Genomic DNA, 16,534 nt, shown 5'->3' on the forward strand with positions numbered 1-16,534 from the left:
AACAAAAAAACTTCTAAGACGTTAATTTCGATAGGTGATATTAATGTGCATTGTTGTACTGATTGCTATTTTCAGTGTTTCTTACCTTTCTCTTACTTTTACGTAATCTTATTCCTCTGTATTTTATAACACTTTTTTCTGTTGGTCATAAAACTGTTGTTCTCTTCAGGATTCAAAGGGTGCCCAGTGGATATGTTATTTAATCCATCATTGCAGATCGCAAAGCTTGGATGTAGGAATTTGCTATCTGGGATTGGTCACCTGTTGCCTATAAGTGCGTGTAGCTTTGGGAAAATTTTTAATGCTCCAAGATGCAGTTTCCTCATTTCTAAAAGTGGGATTATGGTAGAACCTACCTTACATTGTTGATTTGAGGGTTAAATGAAATAATTTTAACCCCTTTAACGTATTGAATCTTTACTATTTACTAGATACTTTGCTCAGTACTTTATGTAATTTTCTCATTTTTCTGACTCTGGGGGTAGGTACTTTATCATTCCAGGTTTACAGATGAGGAAATCCCACTCAGAGATCTCACATGCCCAAGATCACACAGCTAGTAAGGGCTGGGCATGCACTCAGGGCCACAGGTCTCTGATGAAAGTCTGTGCCCTTCCTTAAGCCTAGCTGGATTTGGCTGTGCTGCCTCCTCCATGCCTCTTCTGCTCAGTGTTTTCTGCTGCATCTTTGTGGATGCTGGGTTTTCTTTCTGGATCTTGCTCTTGCCAGCCTAACCCAGGGCATATCTCTATGTGTCCTGTTTGCTCATTACCTCTGCTGATCCTTCCTCTCCTCACAGCACTTACATCCATAACTGTCCTTTGGGACTTTGTTATATTTTATTGATGTTTAGTGTTGCATTCACTATGATTTATAAAGAGATAGCTGTTTTACCCTATTATGTCATTGATTGCAGAGCTTAAGAATTGGCCATAGTAGTTGCTATACAATCTTGAATTGATTTTGGAATATATTGATGTGCTACAAAGTGTTTCTGATTTTTCACAGAAACAGGAAATTCTGGATCTGTTTTCTTCAGTACTCTATGAATGTGTCACTCAGGAGACCCCAGAGATGTTGCCTGCATACATAGCAATGGATCAGGTATGGTCAAAAAACATATTCTAATTCTGATGAGATATATACTGTATTTTAAGTAACATACTGAACCATGAGGTAAGGTTCCCTCTGCGTCCCATCTTTTTGGTCTCTCATTTGCTTTTAGAAATACACAAAAAGGAAACCCTATAAAACTTGAAAACTCTGTATATGACAAAAAAAGCTTAGAATTTATGATAACAGGAATGCCTCTTAGTGGATTGTCTTACTCTATGGTCCCCATTCTTCCCTTTTTTTCTCTTTCCCTGATTAGCAGAGGAAAAGAACATTCCCTCCCTTTTCTCCCCCAGCATCATTGGGTGGTCTCTTGTCTCCTTCCTGACAAAGCCTCTTCAGGGATAGGATATGCCAACGAGCAGTAAATGAACAAACAGTGCCCTAGTGATGGCAGTAACGTGAAATTATATCTGTGTGATTAAGGTTGCAAGAGGTTATGGTATCAGTATGTAGTGATTTAGGAAACTAAATCACTTTAAAATTTTTGTGTTGTTGCTGTTTTATTTATTTTTTTTTTATTTTTATTTTTTTAACATTTATTTATTTTTGAGACAGAGAGAGACAGAGCATGAATGGGGGAGGGTCAGAGAGAGGGAGACACAGAATCCAAAACAGGCTCTAGGCCCTGAGCTGTCAGCACAGAGCCCGATGCGGGGCTTGAACTCACAGACCGCGAGATCATGACCTGAGCCGAAGTCGGCCGCTCAACCGACTGAGCCACCCAGGAGCCCCGTGTTGTTGCTGTTTTAAGAGAGCCTGAAAGTTGTAATGTAGAAAATAATGCTTAATAGCTTCTCTAAAGGATGAGACCAATTTATTCAGTTTTGGTTATTAGTAGTACATACGACTTATGTCATGTGACTTTCAGACCCAAAATTAAGCTAAGCCAGGAGGTTTTTAACTTGGCTTTAATTTATATAAGGAATCTTAAAAATACAGATCTTCAAATCCTATTCTATATCATCTACTGAATCAGAATTTCTGGGATGAGGTCCAGGTCTGTGGTTTTAAACAACTCTTTAAGTGAATATGATATGATGAGTTCACAGATAAGTATTTGGGACTCATTGTTTAAAGCCAAAGGAAATAATCTGTAATGGCAAAATAATCTCTCTTGAAAAGTGGGAAAATGATGTTTAGGCAGGGGATAATTCCCAAAAACCTGCAAATCACATTCTGTTAAGTAGCATTCTTACTTAAAAGGCACCTTCTAATATAACCAGATGGCCCAGAATGGCATTATTGTCTGGTATCCATCCACGTTTTTTAATTGGAAAGTATGATTATATGATACCCACTCTGAGACTGCTTTCTCACAACACCTCTCTATATAGCAGCCAAGTAATGAGTTGTGTTTTTCATTTGTTGGCTGGAAGTATTCCCTTTTTATGCTCTGAACTGTTATCCCTTCACAGTTGTGGGCAGGTGTCTGCAGAAGAACATTCCCGCTGGTTGTAGCCATGGTGACTTTGCAGATGGGTCCCAAGAGCAGTATTATCAGTAGTATTGTGTTTGCCTTCTGAGCCCTGGGATCCCTGGCCTGATCCCAGCCAAATCGTTGTGCCCCACTTGGGTTTCCCAGAAGTGACTGATTGGCAGGAGACCTGGTGGGTTTTCATTTTTCAGAGCCATTGAGGCAAGAATGAGCTCATTTGCCACTGTTGCTTTTACCGGAAGCTATTTATGTGGGGATCGTATTGAAGAGAGTATTGAAGAGTAGATGTGTATCTGTACCCAGTGGAGGGCTCCTCTGTGGGGCACATGGCATCAAAACATGGAATGGATTCTCCTCTGCCCTTTATTGATCTATGAGCCGTATTTAAAAAATACTCTATCGATAATACAACTCTGAGGAAGAGACAGTTAGGGCCCCTTCACTCTTTCATGAAGTGGACTGCTTTTCCTTTTGTTTCTTCAAGGCTATGAGAAGACTAGGAAGAAGAGAAATGTCTGAGACATCTGAACTTTGGCAGATAAAGTTGGTGTTAGAGTTTTTCAGCTCCAGGAGCCATCAGGAACGGCTGCAGAACCATCCTAAGCGGGGACTCTTTATGAACTCTGAGTTCCTCCCTGTTGTCAAATGCACTATTGATAATACTCTGGACCAGTGGCTACAAGGTAATAATAGCATCATGCCCTGTGCTTTTAAGATACATTGGGACTCAGGCTTTTCTGTTGTGACATTTTCTTTTGTTGGTAAATAAGATAAATCTGAGTATAAGCTAGAATGGCTATAGATTTAATGTTTTCAGTAACGAATTGGACTCTGATTATTTACTTCAACTTCTTTAAAAATATATTTAACTCTGCTTAATACAACTATATATACACACACACACGTGCGCGTGCATGTGCATATCTGTTATGCACACATATATATTGTACACACACACGTGTATGTGTGTGTGTATATATATATGCGGCATTTTAAATGTATATATATACATGTATATATATATATGGTATTTAAATACCACTTGACACTTAGGAACTTGTTTTAGCTTTTCTAGCATCAGATCTTGTTTCCTTTCTAGCACCTTTATCGGCTATTTCTTAAGGGTGTAGCCTGTCACCTCCTGTGAAGCCAGTAGCTATTTTCTTCCCTTTCATGTGTCTCCACTCTGTTTACACTGAAAACTTGATGTGTGCTTAGGGTGAATGTTTGTTTTACCAGCTCTGTGAATCAGTCAGTGGGAACCTGGGACATCAGGTGACTGTGGTTTGGAAGTACAGACTTGTGACTACAGGGGAATTGTAAAGTTACTCCTAATAGTGTGGAAGTAATTATGCCTCATGTGAGACAAATGATGAGCCTTCTGATTTATGGAAATCTGTCTGATGTGTGATATATGTCTGAAATTGATTTTAAGTCAACTCCTTCGTCTTTTTACTCTTTTCAGTTCATTCAAATACCTTCCGATATATATCTGACAGCAACCAGTTTTGGGTAAATACTAACCCTGGTAACATAAGTAGTAACAATTCTTGATGCGTTAAAGCTGTTGGTAAGCAGTAGATTACTATCTTGACAGTTATTATATTAACCGTGCTTGAATATTATTAAAGTAAAAATTATCTACTGTAATATTAGGAAATACATTTCTGAAAAAAAAATTGTCAACCAGATTGTGAAGGATATACATGGAAAACAACTGTTTCAAACTCCAAGTGTTTGTTTAATACCTACATTGTTCTATCATTTTCTCTCTGAATCAAAAGGTCATGTAGTTTTAAACTTTTAAAAATCTCATTTTTGTTCTCATTTTTGGGGAAAATACAGATTATTATATAGGTTTTGATATTTTGTATTCAGTTCAGCATTTGATCATATATAGCAGACCTTTGCTCTTGATAAGAAGTATGTCTTTAATCCTTTTCAGATTGTCTGATTTGCACATTTTGTATCAGTAATGAAACTTTGGCAGTGACTAGAGCACTTTCTATAATAGTGCCCTGAATTGCTTTTTTCTTATTGCTCTTTTAGGGCATTTGGTGGTTTACAACACTGTTCTCTACCAAATTTGACTTGCCACTATGATTGCCAAAAATGTGCATTTATTTTTTAGTGAAGAACCATCACTTTATAAATTGAGGTAAAATTGATTCCAATTTTGTATTGGTTTCAATAGAATGCATTATATTAATTTCAGGTGTACAGCATAATAATCTGATATATGCATATACAGCAAAGTGACCACCATAGTAAGTCTAGTTATCATCCATCACCATACTAGTTGACCCCCTTCATCCTTTTTACCCACCTCCCAACCCCCTTCCCCTGTGATAACCACCACTCTGTTCTCTTTATATATGAGTTTTGTTTTGTTTTTTAGGTTCCACATATACATGAAATCATATGCATTTGTCCTTCTTTGACGGACTTATTTCACTTAGTGTAATACCATCATAGTCCATCCATGTTGTTGCAAATGGCAAGATTTCATTTTTTTGAATGGTGGAGTAGTATTCTATTGTGTATATATACCACATCTGTACCCATTCATCTGTTGATGGACTCTTAGGTTGTTTCCATATCTTGGCTATGGTAAATAATGCTGCAACAAACTGAATATCTTTTTGACTTAGTGTTCTTGTTTTCTCTGGATAAATACCCAGCAGTGGGATTGCTGGATCACGTGATAGATCTATTTTTAATGTTTTGAGGAACCTCCATACTGTTTTCCATAGTGGCTGTGCCAGTTTGCATTCCCACCAACAGTACAAGAGAGTTTCCTTTTTTCCACGTTCTCTCCAACACTTATTATTTCCTGCCTTTTTGATAATAGCTATTCCAACAGGTGATAATTCCAACAGGTGGGGGGGGGGTAATACCTCATTGTGGTTTTGATTTGCATATCTCTGACAGTGAGGTTGAACATCTTTCATGAGTGTGTTAGCCATCTGTATTGTTCTTGGGAAAAAATGTCTATTTATGTCCCCTGCACATTAATTGGATTTTTTTTTCTTTTTTCTTTTTTGCTGTTAAGTTTTTTTGAGTTTTTTCGTGTATTTTTGGTATTAGCCCCTTATTGGATATATGATTTGCAGATATTTTTTTCCCATTTAGTAAGTTGCCTTTTCATTTTGTTGATGGTTGCCTTTGCTGTGCAGAAGTTTTTTAGTTTGAGGTAGTCCCACTTGTTTATTTTTGCTTTTGTTGCTTTTGTTTTTGGAGTCATTTCCAAAAATTCAACACCAAAGACTGATGTCAAGGATCTTACTAACCATGTTTTCTTCTAGGAGTTTTATAGTTTCAGGCCTCACATTCAGGTCTTTAACCCATTTTGAGTTAGTTTTTGTTTATAGTGTAAGATGGTACATTTTTATTCTTTTGAATGTGGCTATCCATTTTCCCCCTCACCATTTATTGAAGAGACTGTCCTTTCCTCATTGTATATGCTTGACTCCTTGTTGTAAATTGATTAGCCTTATATGTGTGTGTTTATTTTTGGGCTCTCTGTTCTGTTGATCTATGTGCTTTTATGTATTTAATACCAACTATTTGATTACTATAGTTTTGTAGTATAGTTTGAAATCTTCCTTTCCAGTTTGGATGCCTTTTATTTCTTCTTCTTGCCTAATTGCTATGGCTAGGACTTCCACTACTGTGTTGAATACAAGAGGCAAGAGTGGGCATCCTTGCCTTGTTCCTGTTTTAAATGAAAAACTGTTACTTTCTCTGTGTTGAGTATGATGTTAACTATGGTTTTGTCATATGTGGCCTTTATTATGTTTAGGGTACATTTCTTTTATATACACTTTGTTTAGTGTTTTTATCATAAATGGATGCTGAATTTTGTTAAATGCTTTTTTTTTGTATTGAGATCATGTGATTTTTATCCTTTATTTTGTCAATGTGGTATATCACTCTAATTTGTAGATGTTGGACCATCCTTGCATTCCTGGAATAAATCCCACTTGATTGTGGTATATATGATCCTTCTAAAAGTATTGTATTTTGTTTTTGGTGGTGGTGGTGTTTTTGAGGAACTAAAAAAGGAATTTGTTTATTGAGGGTAAAAGGATGCAAAAAATACAAAAATCAAAAGCTTATCTAGCTTTCACTGACTTCTTTCTCTGCTTGTCAAAATCTAAAAATTAGATTTTATTTGTATAGTTTCCGAGGGTCCTGATCTGTTCATGGAATCCTTTATACAGGGGGAAGCTGTGGGACAGATTCCTTAAGAGATCCTTTAGGAGAACTCTCATCAGGCTGCTCAGTGTTGCCTGCTTCTTTCACTTCTGCTTCATGTATACCACAAAATATTCGTTGCATGCAATGGTGAGCCCAGCAGTCAGTGAAAAGAAGCCCTGGAAGCCTACTTTGCCATCTCAACACTGGTCCACATCCTTCATTATTTTGTCTACGGCCATAGGGTCTTTTTGATTTTCTAAAAATCCAGAGAACTCCTTTTCCATGAATACTTTCAGGTCCTCTTTTGCCTTTGTCCCCAGCAAACCTGTGAAACCTGAACATCATGGTTTCCATGGCATGTTCCATTTGAGATGTCATTTTGGTGCGTTCTGTTGAAACCTTGGCCATAGGTGTGGTGGGAACCCTTTTAATGTATTGTTGACTTCAGTTGGCTAATATTTTGTTGAGGATTTTTGCATCTATATTCATCAGGAATAATTGGTCTGTAAATTTCTTTTTTTGTGGTGTCCTTGTCTGGTTTTGGTGTTAGCTTAATTCTGGCCTTGTAAAATGAGTTTGGAAGCATTCCCTTCTCCAGTTTTTTGGAAGAGTTTGAGAACGATGTGTGTTGAATTTTGTTTGAATGTTTGATAGAATTCACCAGGGAAGCCATCTGGTCCTGGACTTTTGCTTGTTGGGGGGTTTTAGATTACCTGTTCATACTCCTTACTAGTAATCAGTCTATTCCGATTTTCTGTTTCTTCCTGTTTCAGTCTTAGAAGACCTATGTTTCTATGACTTTACCCTTTATCCATTTCTTCTAGGTTGTCTGATTTGTTGGCATGTCGTTGTTCATAGTAGTCTCTTATGATTTTTTTTTTTGGTGGCAGTTGTAATTTCTTTTCCCCCATCTTGCATAGGTCTGTTAAATATGCTTTTTCTTTTATTCTGTGCTTACTCAATTTATATTTATTCTTATAGCCTCAATATAAGAGGCCTTTCTCATAGGCCTTCTGAGATCACACTACTTCAGGCAGCTTTCCTGCCATCTTTCTCTCTCTCTCTCTCTCTCTCTCTCTCTCTCTCTTTTTCTCTCTCCCTTCCTCCCTCCCTCCCTCCCTCCTACACTCTATTCCTTCCTCCCTTCCCCTCCCCCTTCCTCCTCGACTTTTCTTTATATATCAAAATGTCTTTGTCTACAAGTAACAGAGGACCTAACTCAACCTGGCTTAAACAATAAGGACACACATAAGCTTACATTATTGGAAGTCCACAGGTAAGGTGGGCTAAGGGTCATCTAATGCTAGTGCTTAAGCCCCATTTCTCTGAGGTTCCATTATTTACACTCTGTGCCTTGGCTTTATCCTCAGAGTGCTTTTTCTTAGAGTAATAAAATGGCTGTTCCTTGCCTCAAGGTCAGCATTTTGCACAGAGGAAGAATAGCCTTCTTCTAGGAGCTTTGCCGTAACGATGAGGAAATTACTTTCCCAAAAGCCTCTAACAGAATGTTGTCAAGCATCTCCTCATGTCTGCAGCTTGAATTGGAACTCATGCACATTCCTCAATCAGTCACTGTGGAAAAGAATGTGTCTTGCTGGAAAGCCTAGGTCTGTTGGTCCCTGAGCCAATCACCGTGTTGAGAGTAGGATTGCCTTGATTGACCTAGGCCAGTGGTTCTCAAAGCGTGGTCTCTGGAGCAGCAGCAGCGTCTTCTGACAACTTCGTAGAAATGTGGTTTTTCTGACCCCATCCAAGAAACTTTGGGGATGAGGCCCACTTATCTGTGTTTTAAACAGCCCTCCACGTGATTCTGATGCATCTTAGAGTTTGAGAAAGTCTGACCAGTACTAATCAGGATCCGGTTCTGGAGCTGAAGTCAGTCCCCTCAAATGTTGTATCCTGGAGGGAAAGGTTGTAAAATGGATGTTTGGAGAGACAACTTCAGTGACCACTACATCTTTATAGCACTCATCCCAGTTTCTCATTACACATTTGTTTGTATCATTGTGTAAACGTCACTGTCCCTTACAACCCTCCAGACTCCGTGCTGGCATGCACTCTATCTGCTTTACCACTGTAGCCTTAATGCCCAGCATAGTGTATGGTAAGTGCTTAATGAGTTCTGGATGACAAAATAATAGAAGGAAGGCACCCCTCATGCTTCTCAGTTCTGTCATCAGTTGCTTCAGTTCCATTTGTGTTTCTCTCACAGCTGGGGGTGATGTGTGTGTGCACGCCTACCTCAGTGGGCAGCCCTTTGAGGAATCTCAGCTGAGCATGCTGGCCTGTTTCCTCGTCTACCACTCGGTACCAGCGCCATGGCACCTGCCGTCTGTAGGACTGGAAGGTAATTGCAGACCTAAATCCCCTCAGTACCTGTATTACTGACTCACTTAGTTTTTAAGTTTCTTGGTAGGAGGCATTTCTAGTGAGTTATTTTCTCTAGTTAGGCTTTGGTCTTCATTCATGTTTAGGTGTTCAGAACTTTTTCTTTTTTTTTTTTTTTTCAACGTTTATTTATTTTTGGGACAGAGAGAGACAGAGCATGAACGGGGGAGGGGCAGAGAGAGAGGGAGACACAGAATCGGAAACAGGCTCCAGGCTCTGAGCCATCAGCCCAGAGCCCGACGCGGGGCTCGAACTCACGGACCGCGAGATTGTGACCTGGCTGAAGTCGGACGCTTAACCGACTGCGCCACCCAGGCGCCCCAAGAACTTTTTCTAAAAAGACCATCTGAACTTTACACATGCATAAACTTTTATTTCTATTTAGAGAAGGGTGGATTCTTCTTCAAAGAGCCCCAAACACCATTATATACTAATAAATCAAAAGGATATATTATTTTTCTCTCTTAATTTTTATTAAAGTTATTTTTCTTTTTCTTTATATTTTGGGTTTTTAGTTTGGATGTTTCTTTTTAATCACATAATCTTAATTTCTAATATTATAAAGCTTTAAAATGACCAGGTACCTGGTTTTGTATGAATTTGAACGTTTTTATAATACAATTTTAAAATATTGGCATCTCACTGTATTTTTCAGAATATGTATTCAGATACAGTTTGCCCAGTAATCTGAATCATAAAATATAATTAATTCTAAGCACCTTTATTTATATCACTTTCAAATTTCTGCTTATTAATTGAGGATTCAAAATTGTTAACATTTTTTTAATGTTTTATTTATTATTTTTGAAAGAGAGAGAGAAAGGGAGAGTGTAAGGAGGGGAGGGGCAGAGAGGGAGAGGGAGACACAGAATCCAAAGTAGGCTTCAGGCTCTGAGCTGTCAGCACAGGGCCTGATGGGGGGTCTGAACTCACCAACTGTGAGATCATGACCTGAGCCGAAGTTAGACACTTAACCTACTGAGCCACCCAGGCACCCCAAAAATTGTTTTTAAGAAGTGCAAAGAGTGCTCCATTTAATCACTTAAAATTTAATAACATAACTAGCTTATTGCTGTTTTGAAAACCTCAGATAAAAATGTACTATCTGAAGACTTCTAGTTAAAGCCATGAGGGAATTGCTTATATTGGATTGATTTTCCCACAAAAACAAATATAAAACTTTGACAGACTATATAAAATAGCTGTTTATTAAAAACATTTTTTTTGAAGTTTATTCATTTTTGAGAGAGAGACAAAATGTGAGCAGCGGAGGGGCAGAGAGAGAGGAGACACAGAATCTGAAGCAGGCTCCAGACTCTGAGCTGTCAGCACGGAGCCCGATGCAGGGCTCAAACTCATGAACTGTGAGATTGTGGCCTGATCCTTAACCGACTGAGCCACCCAGGCGCCCCTAAAATAGCTACTTAAAAGAACTAGTAGCAGCCATTCTGGCCAGAATTGATTGAGGGTCCGCAGTACATGAGAGAAGGGAAGCATAATGAGGAAACCCCATATTTACTCTGGCTTTCTCTGAAAGGCATTTGCCACTTCATGGTACAAGAAGTAGAGTCCCAGCAAAAGGCAGTGGTGCTGCTGGGCAGAGGACAGAGGTTGGGTTAACAATTGCATGAGAACCTAGAACTTGAGGAGCTAAATTCCAGGTAGGAGGGAACAATGGGAACAATAATTCAAAAACTGGACACACTCTTCTCTTGAGACACTTAACCAAATCTTAACCTGCACATGCACAGGGTAAGACTTTTAAGAAATCTAGAAGAAGGCAGGAGGCTAAAACTGTGAACAGAGATTTCAGCAACAGCGTAGTGCCAAGGAGACAAAGGGTAGAGCTCCTGGGCTGCCAAGGTGAAGTGGCTCTGTAAGCATCCCAGCCATTCTGATGAAACAGCAGCAGAGCCAAGCCCTAGGAATAAAGATGAAAACTAAAACAGACAAGACCTGATGTTAGCCTCAAACAGAATGGAGATCTCTTTGCATTCTACCTGTCTTATGGAAGAAAGCATCACCTTAATCTTAGGAAGAACAAAATATGTCTTGAACCTTTAAATTTTTAATACACAGTATCTAGTATTGAATTAAAAATTACAAGTTATAACAAAAAAGGTAAGAGAAACTGACTTATATATGATCTAGATTATTGTAGTTATTAGACTTGGACTTAAAATTTAACTATGATATTATTTCCAAGAAAATAAATGAAAAGATAGAGAACTTCACCAGAAATCTGGAATCAATAAGAAAGAGTTAAATGGAGGGGCGCCTGGGTGGCGCAGTCGGTTAAGCGTCCGACTTCAGCCAGGTCACGATCTCGTGGTCCGTGAGTTCGAGCCCCGCGTCAGGCTCTGGGGCTGATGGCTCAGAGCCTGGAGCCTGTTTCCGATTCTGTGTCTCCCTCTCTCTCTGCCCCTCCCCCGTTCGTGCTCTGTCTCTCTCTGTCCCAAAAATAAATAAACGTTGAAAAAAAAAAAATTAAAAAAAAAAATAAATAAAAAAAAAAGAAAGAGTTAAATGGAAATTCTGGAACTGAAAAGTATAACAAATTAAGAATTCAGTGGATTAAGTAGTGTATCAGACGCAGCAGATAAGTGAACCAGAAGGCTGGTGTGTAGAAAGTAAACAGATTAGGGGCACCTGGGTGGCTCAGTCGGTTAAGCCTCTGACTCTAGGTTTTGGCTCAGGTCATGATCTCATGGTTTGTGGGTTCAAGTCCTGCATCAGGCTCTGTGCTGCCAGTGCAGAGCCTGCTTGGGATTCTCTCTCTTCTTCTCTCTGTGCCCCTCCCTGTTCCTTCTCTCTCTGTCTTATTAAGTAAATAAATTTTTAAAAAAGTAAGCAGATTAAAGTACACAGAGAAAATGGATTGAAAATACAGAAAAGTGTATGAGACATGTGGAACATGGTGAAAAAGTCAAATATGCATGTAGTTGGGACCCCAGAATAAATGGAAAGAGAAGATGAGAGAGATGCAGTGTTTGCAGAGGCTAAGGCGAAGGGTTTTGAAAAATGGGTAATGGACATCAACTTACAGTGGCAGGATAAATATGAAGAAGACCACACCTAGTCACAGAATAGTCAAAATACTAAAAATAGGAAAAAAATTTAAAGCATAGACTTTCATTCCCAGCCAGGATGGGATAACAGGAATCTGATTTACTCTCCTATCTAGAACCAAAAACCTGGACAATGCATATGAAGCAATGGCTTTTGGTACATTGTACATGAGGCAATGAAGAACAGTGATCCCTGCGAGATGAGAAACAATGAAATAAGCCCTGTGATTGTCCCAGCTTATAGCCTTGAGAGGTCTCAGACTGTGGGGAGGGAGCAAGAACCGAGGTGGAGCCTAGAAGCCTTCTTTTTAAAAAAAAATTTTTTAATGTTTATTTTGAGAGAGGGAGAGAGAGCAAGCAAGCAAGCAGGGGAGGGGCAGAGAGAGAGAGAGAGAGAGGGAGAATCGCAAGCAGTCTTCATGCTGTCAGTGCAGTGTCCCAACACGGTTTGATTTCACAAATCATGAGATCATGACCTGGGCTGACACCAAGAGTTGCACCCTTAACCAACTGAGCCACCCAGGTGCCCCGAGCCTAGAAGACTTCTTGATTTGAGGTGACAGATCCAAGAGTACAGGAAGACCCAAGGAGCTAGAGTTTACCAGATGGGATGCCAAAGAGAGAGTGCCAGATACCTGCAGAGGGTCGCCCTCAACTATCAGAAGAGTACATGCATGTGAAGAAATTATTTGAGACTGGAGGAAGAATAGTCTACATGGATTACCAGTTGTTTACACAGGTTCAGGAACAGTGCCTGTTCTCACAACTTCATAATTTAAGAGGCAATAGATTCTCAGAAGGGTTTTGCTCTAGTAATGGGAAGCCCTAGACTAAATAGACCTCATTGTATTCTGGTCCCACCTAACAAATCTTAAAAGCGTGACACAAAAGGATCAAACTGTTTTTCAAGAAATGTAATTCTAAAGCACAGCTCAAGAATATAGAAATACAAAAATATCCAGTACCCAACAAGGTAAATTCACAATATCTGATACACAAAGAAACAGGAAAATAGAACCTGTAATCAGATGAAAAGTCAATTACAACTGACCTGGAATTGACACAGATGTTCTAATTAGCAAACAAGGACATTAGAACCGTTCTTATAAGTCTATTCTGTATTTCAGAACATTGAGAGACATAGAAGATACAAAAGACTGTAACTGAACTTTTTGAGATGAAGAGTACATTGAATGGGTTTAATGGGCAGATCAGACATTCCATAATAATAAATTAGCAAGCCTGAAGACATAGCACTAGAAACAGTCCAAAATTAAATACAAAAGTAAAAGAAGAAAAAAAGGAAAACAAAGGAACAGAGCATTAAATATGAAGTAAGCTGTGGAACTTAAAACACCTAATTTACATGTGATTGGAGTCCCTGAAGAAGGGAGAAATTGAGGGGGTGGGGTGACAGAAAAAATATTTGAAGAAATAATGGCTGGAAACTTCCCAAATTTGGTGAAACCTGTAAATCCACAGATTCAAGAAATTCAGTGAATCCCAAGCATGAGAAAGATGAGTAAAACTGCACTAAAGCACATTGTAACCAGATTGCCCAAGACTGGTGATAAAAAGCCTTAACAACAGCTAGAGGAAAAAGACATGTTACACACAGATAAAAATAAGAGTGACTGTGTATTTCTTGTAGGAAGCAGTGTAAGTGATAACTTAGTGGAGTAAAGGACTCAGGGAAAAAAAAAAAAGTCTTGTTAGAATTTTATACCCAGCAAAAATATCTTTCAAAAAAAATGACCATGAAATAAAGCCTTTTTCAGACATACAAAGGCTGAAAGAATCCAGCAGACCCACGCTACTGGACATGTTGTCTAGTAAGTCCTTTGGGCTGAGGGAAGATAATATCAGATGGAAATAGGGGTCTACACAAAGGAATGCAGAACTTTGGAAATGGTAACTACCTGGGTAAATAGGCAAGATTTATTTCTTTTAAAAATACTTTTTTTAAAGACAACAGACTAAAAATAATAACAATGTACTATGGGGTTTATAAAGCATGAAAAATATGACAACAGTAGCTCAAAGGCTGGGAAGGGAGAAATGGACGTACTGTTGGAAGACCCATATACTGATGGGTGAAGTGGTATAATCTCACTTGAAGGTAATCTTTGATAATTTAAAGGTGTATGCTGTAAGTCACAAAGCAATTACTGAAGTAAGAAAACAGAGTCAGAACTTACTGCAACAAAGGAGCTATAATGGAATCATAAAAAAAAACAGAAAATACTCCATCCAGAAGAGGACGATGGGGAACAGAGAGCAGATGGAGCAAATAGAAAACAAATAGCAAGATGATATGTTTAAACCTAACCATTTCAGTATCACATTAAATGTAAATGGTCTGTTAAATTCCATAGTGTATCAGTATTTTGGGGTTGTTTCATATCTTCCTGTATGTTTTTATTCTCTGTGCATGGGTTTTAGCAAGGTCTGGGGAACACCATAGAGTAACAATTAAATAGGAAATTTGTCTTAATTACTGTTGAGGTTTATTAAACACATTTAATTCAGCTGATTGCAGAGGCCAATCAATAAAAGGAAATACTTAGGAGAAGTAGTTGCCTTTCTCATATCCTGTGTAGCGGAACTCTTTCTTGTGTTAGTCATGCCTTTAATCAGAATGCCTCTTGATCATATCATGAGACTTCTCTCTGTCCATCTTCATGAAATCTTGTGATCCTATTCCTCTGCTGTCTGCATGTCTGCTAGGATGCTTGCTGTGGCCTAGAGGCGTAGGGATCGTATATATGTATGTTGTGGGGCTAGGAGAAGAGTACTGGACAGTTGCATTTGGTGGGGTAGAGGCAGAAAGGAAGAGGATGCTTAATAGGATTTTTAGGTAATACACTTCCTAATTCCTTTAGAACAGTGGTTCTTTTTTTTTATTTTTTTTTTCAACGTTTATTTATTTTTGGGACAGAGAGAGACAGAGTATGAACGGGGGAGGGGCAGAGAGAGAGGGAGACACAGAATCGGAAACAGGCTCCAGGCTCTGAGCCATCAGCCCCAGAGCCTGACGCGGGGCTCAAACTCATGGACCGCGAGATCGTGACCTGGCTGAAGTCGGACGCTTAACCGACTGCGCCACCCAGGCGCCCCAGAACAGTGGTTCTTAACCTTGGCTGTGCATCAGAATCACCTGGGCAGCTTTCAAACCTCCAGGTGTCCAGGCTGTATTCCACTTCTGAATGACGGGATCTCTGTGGGGCCAAGGTTGAGAACCATTGCTTCTTGGAGGTTGAGGCATTAAATTAAACTTCTCTGTGACTCCTTTTAAGCCTGTGTTCTTTTTTCAGGTACGTATTGAAGACATTGATTATGGTAGTTGAAAGTAGATAAGCACATTTATTAATTATATTTAAGTGATATATAATTAAATAATAGTAATAGTTTCAGATGTAGCTACAGGTCACTTTCTGAAGTACAGGATGGATAAATTCAAACTTACATCAAATTATATTTTGATATGGGAAATTCAGAACTTAAGTAGTGTCTTTGGGGAATTATTTTCAAAGGGAAGAATGTCAGCTTTAAATGTGATTGTGTCTGAAGCTTCCTCAAAAGGGTGTACAGCTGAATTTATTTAGAGATATGACTTTCCCCCCATTTCCATTCCTTTAGGGAGCACAAGCTTTGCTGAACTCCTCTTCAAGTTTCAACATCTGAAAATGCCAGTGCGAGCTTTGCTAAGATTGGCTCCTTTGCTTCTTGGAAATCCACAGCCAATGGTTATGTGATTGCGTCTGGTGGTAAACCTACCCTGAAACGTGACTTCTGCACAGAAACACGACCAAACAACGTAGTTGATGAAATGTTTATAAGTTTTATAATATAACTAGGGGGAATTGAGCTGCACAAACCTCAGTGTATTTTAATATCCAAGTGTTTTCAGTGTTCCAGAGGCTCTGTTGCTGTTGGCATTAACATTATATGATATATAAAAGTGAGTTAAAGTTTACTTTTGTAAATAAAGTTTTTTGGTTTGTTTTCCTAACTCTTGATGCTTACTTTAGTTTGGGGTTTCAGAGAATAAAAGAGCAGTGGGGGCTGGAGTGGCTATTAGTTTAGTTTAGTTTTTTTTTTTTTTCAAAAAATTTTTTGATGTTTTTATTTATTTTTGAGACAGAGAGAGACCGAACATGAGCAGGGGAGGGGCAGAGAGAGAGGGAGACAAGGAATCTGAAGCAGGCTCCAGGCTCTGAGCTGTCAGCACAGAGTCTGAAATGGGGCTCAAACTCACAGACTGTGAGATCATGACCTGAGCTGAAGTTGGACGCTTAACCGACTGAGCCACCCAGGCGCCCCTAGA

General features: G+C 39.0%; 1 protein-coding gene and 1 pseudogene across 7 annotated transcripts in view; one reads left to right on the forward strand and one right to left on the reverse strand.

Annotated features, from left to right (window-relative positions):
- The window catches only part of ANAPC1 (anaphase promoting complex subunit 1), a 98,411-nt gene extending 82,192 nt beyond the window's left edge, over window positions 1–16,219 (forward strand). For 6 of the 7 annotated variants that reach the window (XM_045446884.1, XM_045446890.1, XM_045446889.1 and 3 more), the window contains exons 45-48: window positions 1,009–1,104; window positions 3,036–3,234; window positions 8,964–9,098; window positions 15,847–16,219. In XM_045446884.1, the coding sequence (XP_045302840.1) occupies window positions 1,009–1,104; window positions 3,036–3,234; window positions 8,964–9,098; window positions 15,847–15,962 (546 nt within the window). In that variant the 3' untranslated portion in view covers window positions 15,963–16,219. Of the gene's footprint in view, window positions 1–1,008; window positions 1,105–3,035; window positions 3,235–4,600; window positions 4,903–8,963; window positions 9,099–15,846 lie in introns of those variants that run through there. The other variant, XM_045446891.1, reaches the window with a different exon arrangement.
- LOC123579758 lies at window positions 6,715–7,246 on the reverse strand (annotated as a pseudogene).
- Window positions 16,220–16,534: the final 315 nt, after the last annotated feature.

This window comes from Leopardus geoffroyi, chromosome A3, assembly GCF_018350155.1.
Source record: "Leopardus geoffroyi isolate Oge1 chromosome A3, O.geoffroyi_Oge1_pat1.0, whole genome shotgun sequence".
Taxonomy (NCBI): Eukaryota; Metazoa; Chordata; class Mammalia; order Carnivora; family Felidae; genus Leopardus; species Leopardus geoffroyi.